Consider the following 19,730-nt stretch of genomic DNA (forward strand, 5'->3'; position numbering starts at 1 on the left):
CGGCGTGCAACGCCGCGGCCGAGCCGGCAGCGGGCCGCCTCGGGCAGCCCCGCCGGGCCTCCGGGTCCATAGCTGCGGGGACCATGGCGCTGAAGCGGATCCAGAAGGTAAGGGACCTTCCCAGGCATCACGTCTTAGGTGTGGGTGGGTACCTCTGCTACGAAGTGGCGAGTGGAGTGGCCGTAGTGCCTGAGAGGGAGGCGGAACCGCCGCCAGCGATGCCTTAAAAGGGACTGGCGCGTGCGTGGGGCGGCCCGGCTCACTGGGGCGGCGTCACGTGCCAAGTCACGTGAGGGCGCTGTGGGGCGGGGGTTGCGTGGGTCCTGCCCTGGCTGTGAAACTGAACCACAGCCGGGGACCGAGTGGGAAGGAGCGACGTGGGTCCCCGGAGCACTCACACGCTATCCAAATGGGAATTTGGAACATGCGCTTCAATAGAAAACAAAGTATTTCCAGTTCTGATTCCTTACCATTTGTTGCGTTTTAGGTATCTTCTACGTACAAAAGCATTATGGTGTGTTTTGTGCTCTGTGTTTCCTTCAGCCAGCATTAAACGTACAGTTTGCTACTATGAAGTAGCATTTATGACCCTCTTTATTTCTGTTAACGTACAGTAGTTATACATAGGCGGGAGTTTCATTATGACATTTCCATGTTTATATACTATGTATCCTAATCAACCTCACTTCCTCCATCACTCTCTTTTATCTTCCTCCCCACTTAAAACAAGTGTAACAAAAAAAAAAACAATTGTAACAAGTATCATTATTTTCTTTTCGTACATGCAACTAAACTAATTGGATCACATTCACCCTCTTCCTCAACACCTCCCACCCCCTGCTGGTACCTATTTTATTCTAAAAGTTATTTCAGTAAAGATGGTGTTAAAATATTTAAGTTAAAAGCCGGGCGCCGGTGGCTCACGCCTGTTATCCTAGCGTCTCAGGAAGCTGAGATCTGAGGAACACGGTTCAAAGGCCAGCCCCAGCAGGAAAATCCGTGAGACTCTTATTTCCAATTAACCATCAGAAAACCGGAAGTGGAGCTGTGGCTCAAGTGGTAGAGTGCTTGCCTTGAGCTGAAGAGCTGAGGGACAGTGACCATGCCCCGAGTTAAGCTCCAAGACCGACCAAAAAATAAATAAGTAAAATTAAAGTTTAGACTTAAGGAAAGCAAATAGTATTAGTGCCATTGCCAGAATATTTCTGTTCTTAGTTGTGCATAAAATGAAATTGTATTTTACCAATAGATGGCATTTTGGATTTTTGGCGAATTGTGGGTTTTTTTTTGTTGTTGTTGTTGTTGTTTTTCGCGAATTGTGTTTTTATCATGGTCGTCTTATCTCTTTTCATCTAGTAATACTTTATCCTTTAACCTTAGTTCCTGTTCTGTGAATTTGCACTTTCATCATAATTTGTAACAGTGATCATTACACAGCCCTAACCTAGCTAGCACTGTACAAATAGTAAAGGATTTATATGTTTAGGTTATAAATTCCTATGATTCAATATTCTAAAGAGTATTCAGGGAAAGTCCTTCCACACACATCTGTTCGCAGCCATCCAGTTCCTCTCCCTGAGGGCAACCAGTGTTATTAGGTTTTACATATTCTTCTAGAAATATATACCATCTTTTCCTCTGGGCTTGGCAACAGTTTGTAATCCCAATATTTAGGAGACTATAGCAGTAGGATCAAAAGCTCAAGGCCAGCCAGAGCTGCTCATTCCTCCTACCTATTTATAGTGCTAACAGTATCTATCTGTGCACTGGTGTATGGAGCTATACATTTACTAGGTACTCTTGTGTATATGTTATTTTAGAAATCCATAGCCCCACGGTTGTGTTGGCAAGTGTACATAAACTGAACAGAATCAATAGCCAGGCGCCGGTGGCTCACGCCTGTAATCCTAGCTACTCAGGAGGCTGAGATCTGAGGATCCCGGTTCAAAGCCAGCCCGGGCAGGAGAGACCGTGAGACTCCTATCTCCAATAAACCACCAGAAAACCGGAAGTGGCGCTGTAGCTCAAGTGGTAGAGCGCTCGCCTTGAGCTGAAGAGCTGAGGGACAGCGCCCAGGCCCAGAGTTCAAGCCCCACGGCCGACCAAAAAAATAAAAATAAAAAAAAATAAAAACTGAACAGAATCAAAGGTCCAAAGAGGCAACAGTACTGGAGCTGGGGCTCAGACCAAGTCTTTTAGTACTCTTAGGTGAACTCAGAAATGTGATATGTGAGTTTCTTTTTTTTGGGGGGGAGGGGTCCAGTTGTGGGGCCTGAACTCTGGGTCTGAGCACTGTCCCTCAGCTCTTCAGCTCAAGGCTAGTGCCCTACCACTTGAGCCACAGCACCACTTCCAGCTTTTTTCTTTTTGCTTATGTGGTGCTGAGGAATCAAACCCAGGGCCTCAGGCATGCAAGGCAAGCGCTCTACCACTGAGCCAACTTCCAAGCCCCTGTGAGTTTCTTCTGAGTCATTCACAGTGTTTCTCCTTATTCCTCAAGAATGGTTGCCATCTATGCATAGGGACTCACTTCTGGCCTGCCAGAAATCAATTTATTCTATTAAGTGCTCATCAGGCCCAAAAAGAGGGACGTGGATTCTGAAACAATCAGAGTGTGGAGGTGTAGAAAACCTCAAGCTGGTGGAGAATTGGCTTTTCCTGCTCCTGATTGTGTATATGGTCTTTCCACGATTTGTCTTAGTAGTCCTATGAAAGTGCTCCATCATTCATGCAGCACCAAAGGGATATAAACCCCTCCCTGCAGAGTGCTAATGGAGTCACTGAAAGCACAGCACAGAGATGGAAGCAGAAAGTGAGTGTTCTGCAGAGGTTCTGGGGCTCTTGCATTTCTGATCAGGTCCTCAAATCCTCGTGCACAATCTCAGTTTTTCCTCAAGTTCTCTTTTACTCTAACAAAAACTAATGCTGCTTACTGATTGCTTGCTAAGCATAATGAATTATACATTCCCTCCCCCCTTTTTCATGCTAGGGATGTAATCCAGGGCCTTGTTTACAATAGATAAATGCTCTACTACTGAATTATGTCCTCAGTCCTCTAATTTACATGTGAGGAAACAGGTTCAGCTATATTAGCTATTGGTGGAAAACTGACCAGTGGGTACTGGTAGAAATCAACTTTTGAAGAGAAATGGTCCTGATAGGTAGTATTTTGTCTGCCTCTGTGGTATTAATACACTTATGGACCATTAAATTTAAGCAGAAGTAGGATAAATATAGCATGGCCATAGAATGGGGGGTTATAGGAATGGTCACAGACCAAAGACATTGTGGTGCAGAAAGGCCATTGTGGATGAGATTTAGGCTTAAGTGTGGACTGTGCACATCTACCAGATCCTAGGTTTGTCACACCTTGAGGAATTTTCCTGACACAAGACTTGTTTGTACCTCTTTCTCTGCTTTTAGAACCTCTATGCAAAGGAACCTGCGAAGAATAGAGAGTGTTAGGAAACATCTTTTTTTTGGTTGGTTGTGGGGCTTGAACTCTGGGCCTGGGCGCTGTCCCTCAGATCTTCAGCTTAAGGCTAGTGCTCTACCATGTGAGCCACAGTGCCACTTCCAGCTTTTTCTGCTTATGTGGTGCTAATGAATCGGACCCAGAGCCTCATGCATGCGAGGCAAGCACTCTACCACTGAGCCACCTTCCCAGCCCCAGGGAACATCTTACATGCAAACTGATGTCTGAGAGTCCCTACCTAAGCTCTTGGGGCTTTAGGCTTACATTAGACCAGTGTCCCTTTTCAGAATGCTGTCATGAGGATATGGTTTGGACTACATAGTTATTCTCCTGAGCATTTCATAAAGTGTTAATGGCTGTTCCCTGGGGGGAAAAATTTTTTTGGTTGATAGTGAGTCTTGAACTCTGGGCCTGGGTGATGCCCCTCAGCTCAAGGTTAGCACTCTACCACTTGAACCACAGCACCACTTTCAGTTTTCTAGTTGTTAATTGGAGGTAAGAGTCTCACAGACTTTCTTGCCCAGGCTGGCTCTGAACCAAGATCCTCAGATCTCAGCTTCCTGAGTAGCTAGGATTACAGGCATGAGACACCATGCCCAGCCTGGAAAACATTTTTTAATGTCCATATTGGATCTGTCAGCCCTTAATGCATTGTGAATGCAACTATAATAATAATAATATAAAATTCACATTTGCAATCCATTCCAGCTATTGGAGCATTAATTCATAAATTCCCAGAGAGCCTGGACTATGGCCTGATTTCTTCACTCTTCTGTCCTCAGATCCTGGCACATTACTGCCCAGTACTGATAGAGTATAATGTAAAGACGTTATTTGTTTGTTTTTTGTTCTCAGATTATTTGTATTAAATGTGATAGAAATCCAACTTAAATATATGTAAGAATAAAAAGAATGCTCATGACCAGAGAGTTAGCGGCCCATAAAGGGACTCTTGTTATGATTTAATGTCTGATACATGTTAGGCTTTGGCTTGCATATCCATGGTCTATATCTTCAGAGGACTGGGACTTACCAAGTGCCCATTAATAAGGAGTGCTTTGGAATTGGGGGCAAAGGGTAAGAGAAAAGAAACCCGTGTTTTTTAATTAAAAAACATATTATTAATTGCGTACTTCCTCTGTGCCAAATGCTTCCACGCACTAATCCATTCACCTAGAACGAGTGCTGGCCCTTGTCCTTTCAGAAGCTCTCTGGGGATTCTTATCCTAAGTTCATGAGAGAAGAGTATCCTTCATCTGATTAGGCTTGGAGGGTGAGGGAAATGACTCAGTGTAACTGACTGACTCCTTGCCTTGCCTTGCCTTGGTCCAGCTCTTAGCCTTGCATGGGTAACCTTGCTATTTTAAATTTTGATTTCCTAATTTATATATAAAGTGGAAATGATACATCTACTTTCGTGGGTCTTCACGCTGCCAGTAAACTCTACTAGTCTTATTTTGAACCACTTCTGAAGCCTCCCACCGGAGAGCGGCTAGGAAAACTGTTGTATAGAGGCAATGCTCAGGCTTACTAGTCTAACCCAATGCCTGGTGTTCTAGGAACTGACCGACTTGCAGAGGGATCCTCCTGCCCAGTGTTCTGCAGGACCTGTGGGTGATGATTGTAAGTATTTTTCTGATTGCAGGAGCTATGTGACTAAAATCTCCAAATGCATCAAGTTAGCAGACCTTCAAACATACATTATGCCACATTTTTGCCTTTTTGTTGTTGTTATTGGTCCTGGGGTTTGAACTGAACTCTACCATTTGAGCCAGGCCTCCAGCCTTTAAGCTGTTGGGGTTTGTTTTGTATGTTTTTTTTGTTTTGTTTTGTTTTTTGTTTTGGTACTAGACCTGGGGCTTGAACTCAGCCTAGGTGCTGTCCCTGAGCTTTTTTGCTCCAGGCTAGTGCTCTACCATTTGGGCCATACATCCATTTCCAGCTTTTAGGGGTTTTTGGCAGTTAATTGGAGATAAGAGTCTCACAGATTTTCCAGCCTGGGCTGGCTTTGAACCAAGATCTTCAGATCTTAGCCTCCTGAGTAGCTAGGATTACAAATATTAGCTACCAGTTCCTGGTTTAAGCTACTGTTTTTAAGAGAACTAGTGAATTGTTTCTCTTTCATATGTTCATGAATTTTTTTGTGTGTATATATATATGTGTGTGTGTGTATATATATATATATATATATATGTATATTTTTTTATTTTATTTATTTATTTTTTTTGTTAGTCACAGGGCTTGAACTCGAGGCCTGGCCAGTGTTCCCAAGCTCTTTCACTCAAGGCTAGCACTCTACCACTTTAAGCCACAGAGCCACTTCTGATTTTCTGATGGTTAATTGGAGGTAAAAGTCTCAGATTTTCCTGCTTGGGATGGCTTTGAGCTGCTTGGCCTCCTGAGTAGTTAGTATTACAGGCATGAACCACTGGCTCCAGCTGAATTTCTTTATTTTATTTATTTATTTATGTTTTTTGAGATAGAATCTTGCTCTGTAGCCCAGACTGGCCTGGCACTCATAATCCTCCTGTCCCAACTTCCTGAGTGCTGAACTATGCCACCATGCTCACCATGAATTGCTTTATTGAACATCCAGAGCTGACAATGTGGCTGGTCAGGTAATACTCAGAATGGAACCTATGCTGCCAGGAATTTCTCCTCCTTCCACTGAGTTATAAAAAATCCAATTTGGCTCCTATCCTGACATATTTATCAAAAACACTTTTAGACAGGTGCAGTGGCTCATGCCCAAAATCCCAACTACTTGGGAGGTAGAGATTGGGAGGATCACAATTTGAGACCAGCCCAAGAGAAAGAATTAGTGGGACTTTCTATCAGTAAGCTGGGCATGGTGGCTTGCACTTGTTATCCCAGCAATATAGGAGGCCATAGGCAGGTGAATTGTACGCGAAGCTGACTCCAGACAAAAACATGAGACCCTATCTAAAAATAACTAGTCCTGAAAGGCACCTACCTAGCAAATATGAAGCCTTGAGTTCAAACCTCAATAGTAAGGGGGAAAAATTTTTTTTTTATTTTTTTTTGTCATAGAATGTTTCATTTTAAACTTGATGTTAAAACTTTCAAATACCCAGGCACTGCTGGTTCATACCTGTAATCCTAGCTACTCAAGAGGCTGAAATCTGAAGATTGAGTTCAAAGCCAACCCAGGCAGGAAAGTCCATGAGACTCTTCCAATTAATCACCAGAAAGCCAGAAGTGATACTGTGGCTCAAAGTGGTAGAACACTAACCTTGAGCAAAAGAGCTCAGTGACAGCGCCCAGGCCCTGAGTTCAAGCCCCATGACCTACAAAAAACAAAATGAAACAAAAAAAACTTTCAAAATACAAGATATGTGGTAAGAAATAATAGTTAACACAGGATATCCTCCATAGTTCTACTTTTCTACATATGTGGTTTGTTAAAATTTAAATCTTACATTCATGTTATTACTAAAGGCAGCAGTGTCACTTTTCTACTTTGAAAAAGTGCTGTTAATGCTATGAAATTGCTTAAAATGACTATTTCTTCCTATTGGTATTCTCTCTACATTGGTGACATAATTCAGCATATTAGTAAGTTGTTGAGAGGTACTTAATCAACTCCCAACTTGAAGTTAAATTGAACTTCAACCTAAAGCAAACATTTTCATAAATCAGTATCTTAGCTTTTTAATGTTTGTCTACCAGAAACAGGGCTTGATCTCCAAGCTTTTTTTTCCTCACTGCTGATGCTCTTACCACTTGAGCCACAGCTTGAGTCCAGTATTTTGCTGGTTACTTGCAGATGGAATCTTGTGGACTTTCTTATTAAACTAGCTTTGAACCTCAGTCCTCCAATTCTCAACCTCCAGAGGAGCTAGGGGACTGTTAATTAGCATGTTAATTAGCTAGGGGTGTAGCTCAGTGGCAGAGTATTTTCCTGGCATGCATAAGCCTAGTTCCATTCTTAGCCTTACAAACAACAGCAACAATACCCAAATAATTAGCTTGAGTCAGAATTTAAAAAAAAAAAAAAGTCAAAAGCAAAGGAGTGCTAGCTCAGGCAGCTGTTTTTCTATATATATATATATATATATATATATATTTTTTTTTTTTTTTTTTTTTTTTTCTCTTCAGCAACATTTCATTGAAATATTGAGAAAGGCTCATGGGCTTCCTTAACTGTCTTTGGACTCAATAGAGGTTTGTAAAACTTCTCTTTAGGCCTCCCACTCATGTATTGATGTATTCCCCATCCTGCTGTCATGGGTAGAACCTGTGGAATACTTGAACAGGTAACAGGAAATTGAGGGCAAGACCAGGCCTGAAACCTTGGGCTAATTCTAAACCCATGATGAGTCCATCTGAGATAAGTCCTCTTGAGAATAACAGACCCTTCAGATGGTCTCAGAAGTCAGCAAGTTGTTGAAAAGGAGTTTTCCACAAAGTCTGTAATCTGTTATCCTGGGACACTTGAGAGCCTTAAAGGTGAGTATCTGGTTCACTCAAGGCTGCCTTGCTGAGCAGAGTTGCTGCTCCAAGGGCAAAGCAATAAAAGTAACCCAAGACCCTGCAAAGGGCACAAGATGTAATATACAGCAGCCTGACTGCTAAAGGTGGGGACCTGGAAGTAAAAGCAGAAGGACCCTATCTTGATTGTCACTAGGTTTCCAGAGCACTGGGCACTGCCTGCATGCATCCATGAGAAGCACTAGTGAGGCACTACAGCTGTTAGATTCTTTTTTTTTTCTTTGTCAGTCACAGGGCTTGAACTCTGGGCCTGGGCACTGTCCCTCAGCTCTTCAACTTAAGGCGAGTGCTCTACCACTTGAGCCACAGCACCAGAGTCTCACCGACTTTCCTGCTGGGGCTGGCTTTGAGCTGCAATCCTCAGATCTCAGCCTCCTGAGTAGCTAGGATTACAGGCATGAGCCACCAACACCTGGCAGCTATTGTATTCTTTAGGGAGAACTTCAAAATGAATCAAGGGAAAAACAGGAAATAGGAGAGACTTCCCAAGAGCAATGAAAAGGACCAGAGGTGTGGTTCCAGTGGTTCTAAGTTCAAACTACTGAATTGTAGTCATTGCACCTGTGTAGTAAACATATTAATCTTGCCCCTGAAATGGCTGGGCTTTCTCTTCAGCCTCTGACAGCTGCTCTCTAAGCAGTTATGGGTATCATTGATAGTGGTATCATTTGCCCAGAGACTGTGACCCACACCAGCAATGTGATTTAGAGTTTGGCCATGCCAAACAAACCATGTGGTATGTAAGATGTGGGATTTGGTCATGTTGGAGAGGCCAGAAACTGGGGACTAAGATCAGCCCTGTGAGCACTCAGTTCATCAATCATGTGCTTATGGTGGAACCCGGGTAAATATTCTGAGCTGGTAGAGTGCTTATCAGCAAGTGCAGGGGCCAGTACTGACTGTGCCCCTGATTGTAGCATCATCTGTCATTACACATCAGTGCCGTGAAAGTGACACCTCCTAGCCTCAGGAGGTTAATAGAAGCTCTGCATTTGAATCCTTCCTAAAGTTTATCTGTACAATTTCACTGTAGTGAACTCTGCAAGTCCTAGCAAATTATTTGACTTGAGAGTATTTTTGGAAACCCCAAACTTGTGATTAGTGTCAGGAATGAGGCAGTCTTGTGTGGCTAGTCTGCTTTAAACTTAGCAGCACCTTTTCAGTAGAACAAACATTTTTGGGAGGTGGTGAGGGTTCTCTTACATGCCTGTCTCTCTTTTGTCTTGTAGTGTTCCACTGGCAGGCCACCATCATGGGCCCGGTAGGTAGTACTGCTGAGGGTGCAGCTCAAATTTTGCTTCTTGGGCTTTATGCTTAGCACAAGCACTGATTTCTTCCTCTGTCTCATCCTTCCAGAATGAAAGTCCTTACCAAGGAGGCGTTTTCTTCCTGACCATCCACTTTCCTACTGATTACCCTTTCAAGCCCCCAAAGGTGAGGCTCCCCCACAAATTTCTTACTGTTTGGCTATAGGACAATGTGTAATGAAAGAGCCTCCTTAGAGAGAGATGAGTGCGACCCCTCCCCAGGGGCCTGTCACTTTCCTTCCATGTTATAGCCTCCTAGGACTTTCAACTTTGGACTTTCAGAATTATTTTTTTTATTTATTTTATTTATTTATTTTTTGCCTGTCCTCAGGCTTGAACTCAGGGCCTAGGCTCTATCCCTGAGCCTTTCTGTACTCAAGGCTAGTGCTCTTGAGCCACAGAGCTACTTCCAGCTTTTTCTGAGTAGTTTGTTGGAGATAAGAGTCTCATAGACTTTTCTGTCTGGGCTGGCTTAGAACTGCGATCCTCAGATCTCAGCCTCCTGGGTAGCTAGAATTATAGGCATGAGCCACCAGTACCTGGCTTAGCATTAATTCTTATTGTGGGCAGGCTGGTGTAGTAAACAGGCTTCTTACTGAATGAAGCCGTAGGCGGTTTTTTGGGTTGTTTTTCTGGAGACAAGGTCCTACTATGTAGCTCAGGCAGGTCTAGAACTTGTAATGCTTCTGTCTCTGCCTCCCAAGTGCTATGATTACAGATATACATCACTATGCATGTGTAAAGTCAGTTTCAAGGATCTTGTTCCAAGAAAATCTGGTATAAAAGAACTCACCCACTACCCAAGCATGGTCGATTAAGCCTATTATCCTAACTCCTTTTAATAGGGGGATTGCCATTTAAGGCCAGCCCTGGTATAAAAAATTTACAAGACTCAGCCAGGCACCAATGGCATACTCTGTAATTCTAGCTACTTAGGAGGCTGAAATCTGAGAATCATGGTTCAAAGCCAGCTCAGGCAGAAAAGTCTGTGAGACTCATCTCCAGTTAACGACCAAAAAGCTGGAAGTGGAACTGTAGCGTAAGTGGTAGGGTTCTAGACTTGTGAAAAGCTAAGCCTTACCCCCCCAAAAAGAACATTTGCAAGATTTCCATCTCAACCAACAGCTGGACACAATGGCATGTGCCTGCTATCCAGCAACCAAGAAATCCCAATGGCTAGGCTTAGTGATAAGGGCCTGTCAGCTCCAGTGACATGGGGGAAGCACAAGGAAGAGGATCACAGCCCATACAGTAGGACTCTACTTTGAAAATAACCAATATCAAAGGAGGCTTGAGGTAAAGCAACACGCATGAATCTCTGAGTTTCATCCCCAGTAACTGCAACATAAATAAATTCATAAATAACCACTCTTAAGTGAAGGTACCTAGTATCTACATAAGGAGGCAGAAAGATCCAGGATTACCCAGAGTGCAGTCTTCATTGGGGACTACAAACTGAAGCATGGTCAAGGGATACAGGATCTCTATGACTTCAGTCAGGAGGTTTATATAGTGATCAGGACAAAAATGGCTTTCACCCAAGCTGGTATGTACCTTGTTTATCTCCAGCTAACATCAAATACCAGAGGCAGATTTCTGCCACTGATACCAGGTTCCACAAAGTCTCACATACCTGTTTAATAGATTTTTTAAAATTTACATTGTTTTATCTTAAACTTTGTTGGGAAACTACTTGAGGAAAACAAATTGGAATTTCTCAGAGAAATCATACCAGCTACCACTCAAGATGGTAGCAGATCACTCTGGGTTCCTATGGTGCTCAAGATTCTAGTTTTCTTCATTGCAGTCCCTACTTAGAACTAAGAACAGGGATTCTCAGCTGGGGTGACATTGCTACTGCCCCAGAGACATTTGGACATCATCCTGGGGCATTCTGTTGCCACCACTGGGTAGGGGGTGGCTACTAATATCTAGAGAATGAAAGCCAAGCTGCTCCCCTCCCACAAGGGATTAGGTTGAAATAGTCTCTACTCCTGGGCCCTGGCAAATCAGTTAACTCTGTTATCCCGGTAGAAGGCATTCCTTTGCTTTTATTTCACACACACACACAACTCCCTTGGTAGAGCCCTAGAGAACAATACCACTTCTAGGAGGGAGAGTTCTGGGGACTGTCTAAACATTGGAGTGTCCTGCTAGAATATTCCATCAATAGGTCATTTTGCTTCTAGATATGGTACCTCACACCAGAGCTGCCAAAACTTATCTGGGCTCCATGTGCCAGATAGTGCCTGTCCTTCTGGGCTCACAGTATTCTGGAAGATACTGGGATGTTTAGCATGTGTGAATTTGTTGGTGCCAAGAAACACAAGCAGGGACTGGGAAGGTGGCTCAGTGGTAGAGTGCTTACTACCCTGGGTTCGGTTCCTCAGTATCACATAAAGAGAGAGAGGAAAAAAAAAGAAACACAAGCAGTGGCTGGCAGCAAGAGCTAGATGGCGAGGGACATTGCCCTGCTGAAGGGGACTATATAAGTTGAAGCAGGGAGGAGACACCAGGGAACTGCTTCAAGAGAGTAAGCATGTGTGCTCCAGGAATCCCTGAGGACGATAGAAGCCATTGTCCTCACTTTGAACATCACCCAGGATCAGGTGCTGGCAGAAATGATTCAAAAGGGCCTAAAGGCTGACAAGATCACTGCCACCATGTGAACAAGAAGCTAGGCAAGAGCCCCTGCCCAGTTGGTATATGGTAGCCGTTGATGTATTGAGACAGAGTCAACAAGATGGGCTAGCTGCTGTCAACTGTGATCACATAGCCTGTACATGGTTCACATCACTTTTAACTATTTTTTTTCCAATTGCAAAACTGGTTAAAAAATAAGTATTTTTAAATTAGAGAACTCATGCAGACTGAAACTAATGTGCTGTACAGGGAGAACCACAGTTAACAGCCTAGTATACATTCTCCTAGGGTTTTGATATATTTTTCCACCTATACCAACATGTTTTTTATTCACATTTTAAAAAATAAAGCCGGGTGCTGGTGGCTCACGCCTGTAATCCTAGCTACTCAGGAGTCTGAGATCTGAAGATCATAGTTCAAAGCCAGCCCAGGCAGGAAAGTCCATGAGACTCTAATCTCCAATAAAACACCAGAAAACCAGAAGTGGCTTAAGTGGTAAAGTGCTAGCTAGCCTTGAGCTGAAGAGGTGAGGGACAGCACCCAGTCCCAGAGTTTAAGCCCCACAACGAACAAAAATAAAAATACCAGCCAGGCATTAGGCTCATGTCTGTAATCCTAGATTAAAGGAGATCTGAAGATCATGATTCAAAGCCAGCCCTGGCAGGAAAGTCCAAGAGACTCTTTTTTTTTAATAAGTTTTTTATTGTGAAAATACTGTATAAGGGGTTACTTACTCCATGAGACTCTTATCTCCAATTAACCACCAGAAAACTGGAAGTGGCACTGTGGTTCAAGTGGTAGAGTGCTAACCTTGAGCTGAAGAGTTGAGGGACAGCACCCAGGCTCAGAGTTCAAGCCCCACAACCTACCAAAAAAAAAAAAAATTAGAAGAAGCTGGAAGTGGTGCTATGGCTAAGTGGTAGAGTGGTAGCCTTGAGCACAGAGAGGCTCAGGGACAGAGCCCAGGGCTCTGAGTTGTTGCCCCAGGACTGGCAAAAATAAAAAATGAAAATACCAATTCTGTTTGTAAATGAGGACAGTTCTGTTGTGTGCCTGTACACATTTTGACAAGACTTAGTCCTTTGGCTAGTCAGGTGTCAATCCCTAGATATAATGAGGCTGTGTTTTACCACCTGTGTTACTTCACCTATCCAAGCCAGTGTGAAGAGGCCCCTTCTGGCCCCCAGCTCTGGAGGCCAGACATCATAAGGCACCTGAGTATTTAAGGTCAAGGTTAAAATTGTTCAGTATTTTAAAGACCTTTCCAGCTTTTTGAGGGAGGGGAGGGGGGGCGGAGGGGTTGGTCATGGGGCCTGAACTCAGGGCCTGGGCACTGTCCCTCAGCTCTTCAGCTCAGGCTAGTACTATACCACTTGAGCCACATACCACTTCCGGCTTTTTCTGCTTTTGTGGTGCTGAGGAATTGAACCCAGGGCCTCATGCATGCAAGACAAGCACTCTACCACTGAGCCACCTTCCCAACCCCCCTTTCCAGCTTTTATCAAGGGAAGAGGTTCTTCAGGCAGGGCAGTAATGTGCTAAAATAGCTTTGTGAGATTGGAATCTTAACTGTGATTCAAGAAGGCTTGGCTGAGAAAATATTAGATGCTTCGTGGTTCTTCCCTTTCCTGGGGATTTTTTTTTTTTTTTTTTGGTCATTGGGCTTGAACTTGGCCTTGGCAGTCCCTGAGCATTTCAGCGCAAGGGGAGCACTCTACCATTTGAGCCACAGCACCACTTCCGGTTTTTAGGTGGTTAATTGGAGAGTCGCACCCCTCCTGCCTCAGCTGGCTTTGAACCATGATCCTCAGATCTCAGCCTCCAGAGTAGCTAGGATTACAGGTGTGAGCTACTGGCACAAGGCTGAGAAATTGTGTTTAAAGTAGCAATTTCCCAATCTGTGAGCAGCTGGCCATCTTTCTTAAACAGATCTTGAGGTCATCTTGAAGAGGTCCTATATATCTGGTGAGCATGTTTGAGATCCCTAATTGCCCAAGAACAAAACAAAGCAGTAACTATTATTAAAAGATTTAAAAAGTTCTGTGAGTAATCTGGGATTATTTTAGTGAGGAAAGATATAAACTGAAAGGTGACAGTAATACTTTCCAAGAACGTACTACTGTCTCTTTAAAAAAAAAAATCTTCCACTGGATGTTTTGGCATGAATTTTATGATCCTAGGAGAAATCTGGCAAGATTGTATGATCTTTATGGTGACATCAAGGCAGATATCTACTACAAAAGATTCTTCTGAAGTTTGATCCTTCTTGGGAAAAATATGTGGTAAATGATGTTCTGTCTCATATTCATATGCCTCTTCACCTCATATTCTCTAGTATGTTCTTTCTTTATTTTTTTATTTTTTATCAGTAATGGGGCTTGAACTCAGGGCATGGGTGCTGTCCCTAAACTTTTCCACTCAAGATTAGTGCTCTACCACTTTGAGCCACAGTGCCACTTCCAGATTTCTGGTGGTTAATTGGAGATAAGAGTCTTATAATAGACTTTCCTGCCTTGGCTAGCTTTGAACCATAATCCTCAGATCTCAGGCTTCTGAGTAGCTAGGATTACAGGTATGAGCCACCAGTGTCCAACCTATCCTTCCTTCCTTCTTTCCTTCCTCTCTTCCTCTCTCTCTCCTCCCCGCCCCCCCCCACTCTCTCAAGTGGGCTTTTATGCTCAAAGTTAGTGCTGTGCCATTTCAGCCACAGCTTCATTTTCAGCTTTATGGTTGTTAACTGGAGATGAGTCTCACCGACTTTCCTACCCTGGCTACCTTGGAACCATAATCCTCAGATCTCAGGCTCCTAAGTAGCTAGGATTATAGGGCATGAACCAGCTAGTATGTTTTTTGTTTTTTGTGGTTTGTTTGTCAGTCATGGGGCTTGAACTCTGGGCCTGGGCACTGTCCGTGAGCTCTTCAGCTCAAGGCTAGTGCCCTACCAATTAAGCCACGGCGTCACTTCCAGTTTTCTGGTGGTTGATTGGACATTAGAGTCTCACAGATTTTCTTGCCTGTACTGGCTTTGAACTGGGATCCTCAGATCTCAGCTTCCAGAGCAGCTAGGATTATAGGCATGAGCCACCAGTGCCCAGCTAGTACATTCTTTATAAAAAATAATTTAGGGAATGAGTTTGTAGCTCAGTGATAGAACACTTGTATAAATCCTTGAGTCCAATCCCCAGTGTTTAAAAAAACAAACAAACAAAGAAAAAACTAATATTAGCACTCAAGATGCTGAAACAGGAGGATCATGAGTTTTTAAAGCCAGTGTGGATGACATGGTGTGGCCCAGGTTATAGGCAACAACAGGAAGGATACCATGAACCACCCTTCAGGCAAAAAATTAGCAATAGATCCTCAGAGCCCAGGGAAAAGGGACAGAGTGGCTGCTACTGCATTGCCAAGCCTCTTCTGGCCAGTGGGGTGTGAGTTGAACTGAAGAGTCACACTCTTATCCTGCTCCTTTTGCAGTGAAAGCTGCACATGTCTGCACACCTTGCCTATGTCAAAGGGGGCTTATTCCACAGGCCCTTCATCAGCTCTGAGAGTGGCTTTGTTCCTGAGACCAAGGAGGTAATTTCAAAAAATGATTTGTGGTTATAATGCAACAGTAATAGGATACTATACAGTGAACATAAAACCTTCTTCATCCCAGAGGTGCCAAGTCCAGCTGCTTTTTATTTAGCTGAAACCAAAGTTTGAACTTGGTCTTATTCTTGCTCAGCCAGCATTCTACCACTCAAACCACACCTCTAACTGGCCTGGTGATTGTGTGTGTGTGTGTGTGTGTGTGTGTGTGTGCACACACACGTGTGTATGCGCACACACACGCACGCGCGCGCGCACACACACACACACCAGTTCTAAGGCTTGAACTCAGGAGCTAGACACTGTCCCTGAGCTGCTTTTTTTTTGGTCTGTCATGGGGCTTGAACTCTGGGCCTGGGCCTGTCCCTCAGCTCTTCAGCTCAAGGCTAGCATTCTACCACTTGAGCCACAGCACCACTTCCAGTTTTCTGGTGGTTTATTGGAGATAAGAGTCTCACGAACTTTCCTGCCCTGGCTGGCTTTGAACTGCAATCCTCAGATCTCAGCCTCCTGAGTAGCTAGGATTACAGGCATGAGCCACTGACACCTGGCTCCTAAACTTTTTTGCTCAATGCTAGCACTCTACCACTTGAGCCACAGCTCCACTTCTGGCTTTTTGGTAGTTAATTGAGATAAGAATCTCGAATCTCATGGACTTGCCTTCCAGGCTGGCTTTGAACTGTGATTCTCAGATATCAGCCTCCTGGCCTGATATTACATCTTATATCAACAAAATATCTATATTGTGTGTCTGTCCAAGGTCAATGATGGCTGACATTTTGTCCAAGCTACCTAGACTAAAATAAGTAGTCATACAAAAGGTGAGGAGTGAATTTCATCTGGTTGGTTTTTGTGGCGGCCCTGTTTCTTCATTGTATCCATACTTAATGTCACTGTTTTTTGCATAGACCTTTGGGCTTTCAAATTTTTTCTACAACTCTATTACTTTTCAGAGTCAACTCCTTTGAGGAGAGTAAGTATCAATCCCTCTGGGTTGAAAGTGAGAATCCAGCAAGATATGGGTGAGAGACTTCTGGGGCTCCCTTTCCTGTGTCCCTTTAGGTCTCAACCAGGACTCTGACACACACAGTGGTACTGTCTAGCAATGCTGACAATGATGCTTGTGCTTTACTTTGTTTTCCAGACATCTCTGTGACTTATCTAACTTGAGATCTCTTATCTCTGCAGGTTGCTTTCACGACCAAAATATATCACCCCAATATCAACAGCAATGGCAGCATATGCCTGGACATTCTGCGGTCGCAGTGGTCTCCAGCACTGACTGTGTCCAAAGGTAGAGACATTGACACATGCGCCACATGGCTTATGTCATGTGCATCTACTCCCTCACTAACCAGTGAACATAGAAGCTCAGGAAGAGCAGGCAGTTTCCCTGGCACCCACAGTCCTACCCAGTTCTGTGCCGGTATCCACATCATGTTCTCCATATCCACATCATGTCCCCATACCACAAGAAGCAAATCACTGGAACCCCTTCCCTTAGTGGTTTTTAGAAGTTGCTGTGTGATGCTCGAGTGTTAAATAGACCTGGTGCCAGTGGTTCACACCTATAATCTCAGGAGGCTGAGATGTGAGGATTGAGTTTAAAGCTTGAGAGATTCTTATTTCCAATTTAACCAGCAAAATGCCAGATTGGAGGTGAGGTTCAAGTAGTAGAACATGCCAACCATGTGTGAAAAAAAGCCAAGTAAGAGGACAAGTCCCTGAATTCAAGCCCTGGTACCAGCACCAAAAAAAGAAGATTGTCAAATGGGCATAAGGAAAAAAAAATATTGATTCTGCTTACACTTTTTACTTAAAACAGAGCAAAATATACTGCCTAATTTTCCTGTTCCAACAAGGACCAATGAGGACAATGTCTGGGCTCTAAGGAGGAAGCCTTCCCCTGTGGGGCCTCAGAGTCAGTGGAGAAACACTCCCCAAAATAAGTGATGTTGAACACACATAGGTAGATGAAATGGAAGAATCCAGTCTAGCAAGGTGTGGTGGTATACACCTCTATAATCATAGCACTTGGGAGGCTGAGGCAGGAGGATCATGAGGCCACCTTGAGGTATATAATATGTATAATACTAATATAATTTATACAGTATTTTGTACATACATAATAAGACTTTGTCTCAAAAAGAAAAGAAAAAGTTTAGTCTAAACCCAGGCTGGAATACCCATAGGTACTCTTTCAGTACCTGTACTCAGGTACTCAGGGGCTGAGAATGGGCTGGTGTGTGCCTGTGAGGCCTGACTATAGACAGCACAGTAACCTGGGTAGATGGATGGTTGAAAAATAAAAATAAAAAAATAAAGCCTCAAACAAGCAGAGTGGAACATGAGATAATGCAGATAGTAGAGCTTTAGCAGCAAGAAAAGGCCACAGTAAGTCCAGAGGGCAGAATCACCTCCCACCTCTGTACTGTAGTGCAGAGTCAGAGTGGATGCCACTGGGCTAATATCCGGGGAAGAGCTCAGCATTCTGCAAAGATCCCTTCTGAAATGAACCTCTAGCAGGAGTGGGCCTTTTGGATATTTATAACATCCTTTGTGGATCATACAAAACTACCAATAAAGGCAGGTGGCTGCTGACAAGTTCCATAAACCAAATTACTCCATGCCAATTGATTTCAAGGGTCTTATAGGGCCTGAGAGCCAGATGTTCCCCATTTCTGCCAGTGGGGTCTTACTCTACTGCCCAGGGCCCAGGAGAAATATGTGCAGGGAGGGATGCAGAGCTACCAGCTCTTGGGGGGAGGGGGAGGGGGAGGGGGACAGCGCGCATGGGGGAGGGACAGTGCTGTCTGAGGCTGAGTTAGCAGACTCACAGCCATTGTAAACTTAGGGCAGGAAGAGAAAAGAAGAGGAGCAGGAAGGGGCTCTTGAGTAAGGAAAGGGAGTTGGGCCTCAGTTGTTCTATGCTAGCTTCTGGCATCAGGATAGAAAAAGGCTGGTTATCTGAAGAAGAGGATTTGTTCCTCCTACCTGTAGTTCTTTGTGGGGAACTTTGGTCAGGACTTTAGTGGACTTACCAGAGCCAGTTTGGAGTCACGGTGGGTCCAGAGCAAACCATAGATGACAGTTTTCACAGTTACTTTTCACCATGCCCTAGTGAGTGAGTCCCTTTGTGCAAGGTCTCTAGGACTCACACTGAGGGCACATTCCAGAGAGTTATTATGAGAGAAGGAGGCACTGGTTTTGCAGACTTAGTTCAGAATCTCCTTCTAACTGGTTTGTTAGATGTTCGAATCTATGACCTTGGAAAATTACCTAAATGCTCTGAAATCCTGTTTCTTACCAGTACATGGAACTTTGAAACAAAACACTGAAAATAGGCAGTATGGGGCATAGACTGAAAGGGTGTCAGAGGGTAAGGCCACAGACACTTCCATGGTAAAGGCCAGGACTGACCAGAGGAGAGAAGTGTCATGCAGCAGTGTGACCATGGCCCTGTGAACTTCACAATGCAGACTGCAAACTCTTAACTAATATGTAGGCAAAACAAATACCGTCATGACTTCAACAACATCATTAGATTGGGGTGTTATGGGGAAGACAACTGCTCCATTAACATGAATGTAAGTTGGAGAGGTTCATGGGACCCAGTGGTGATCTGCAACCTCAAGGCCACAGCTGACTGATCCTTTCTTTTCTTCCTAGTTCTCTTGTCCATCTGCTCTCTGCTGTGCGACCCCAACCCTGATGATCCTCTGGTACCAGAAATAGCCCATACCTACAAGGCCGACCGAGAGAAGTATGCGTCCTCTTTGGGTTGCCCTTATCCTGTGGCTGCCTAGACTCCCATGGACATATTCCTGCCCTAGCTGAGTAACGCATTGTGTGTAGTGGCTGTACCCTGGGCTTAGCTTCCTGGCTGTCACTCACGTGTCCTTGGGCTCAGAGGAGGGAGAAGCAGATAAGCGCATTTACCCATCAGCAACCACTGCTGCTGGGCCCTAAAATACTATTGCCATGCTCTCCCCTGAGGCCAGCAAGAAAAGTGGTCAGCCAACAATGGACTCTGAAGAATCTGACAAGAAGGTTTCTGGGGGCTGGGAAGGTGGCTCAGTGGTAGAGCGCTTGCCTTGCATGCCTGATTTCTCAGCACCACATAAGCAAAAAGAAAAAAGCCGGAAGTGGCACTGTGGCTCAAGTGGTAGAGCACTAGCCTTGAGCTGAAGAGCTGAGGGACA

At 44.2% G+C, this 19,730-nt stretch overlaps 1 protein-coding gene across 2 annotated transcripts; it reads left to right on the forward strand.

Annotated features, from left to right (window-relative positions):
- Nucleotides 1-13: 13 nt before the first annotated feature.
- Ube2d4 (ubiquitin-conjugating enzyme E2D 4 (putative)) lies at nt 14-19,360 on the forward strand. 2 transcript variants are annotated; one of them, XM_013032950.1, is made up of 7 exons: nt 47-107; nt 2,690-2,812; nt 5,035-5,098; nt 9,217-9,248; nt 9,344-9,421; nt 16,717-16,822; nt 19,198-19,360. In XM_013032950.1, exons 2-7 carry the CDS (start codon nt 2,729-2,731, stop codon nt 19,332-19,334), a joined length of 501 nt encoding a protein of 166 aa, XP_012888404.1. In that variant the 5' UTR covers nt 47-107; nt 2,690-2,728; the 3' UTR covers nt 19,335-19,360. The 2 variants fall into 2 exon arrangements, with proteins under 2 accessions (XP_012888405.1, XP_012888404.1); XM_013032951.1 differs by lacking the exon at nt 2,690-2,812 and having other exon boundaries at nt 14-107.
- Nucleotides 19,361-19,730: the final 370 nt, after the last annotated feature.

Source organism: Dipodomys ordii, unplaced genomic scaffold, assembly GCF_000151885.1.
Source record: "Dipodomys ordii isolate 6190 unplaced genomic scaffold, Dord_2.0 Scaffold160, whole genome shotgun sequence".
In the NCBI taxonomy this organism is placed as follows: Eukaryota; Metazoa; Chordata; class Mammalia; order Rodentia; family Heteromyidae; genus Dipodomys; species Dipodomys ordii.

Bases quoted from the DNA above. Each gene is read 5' to 3' on its own strand.
- Ube2d4 (XM_013032950.1), top strand. From the start codon at position 2,729: ATGCAGCACCAAAGGGATATAAACCCCTCCCTGCAGAGTGCTAATGGA. The intron at 5,099-9,216 runs GTAAGTATTTTT...TTTGTCTTGTAG, and splicing joins AGGACCTGTGGGTGATGATT to TGTTCCACTGGCAGGCCACC. The intron at 9,422-16,716 runs GTGAGGCTCCCC...TTATCTCTGCAG, and splicing joins ACCCTTTCAAGCCCCCAAAG to GTTGCTTTCACGACCAAAAT.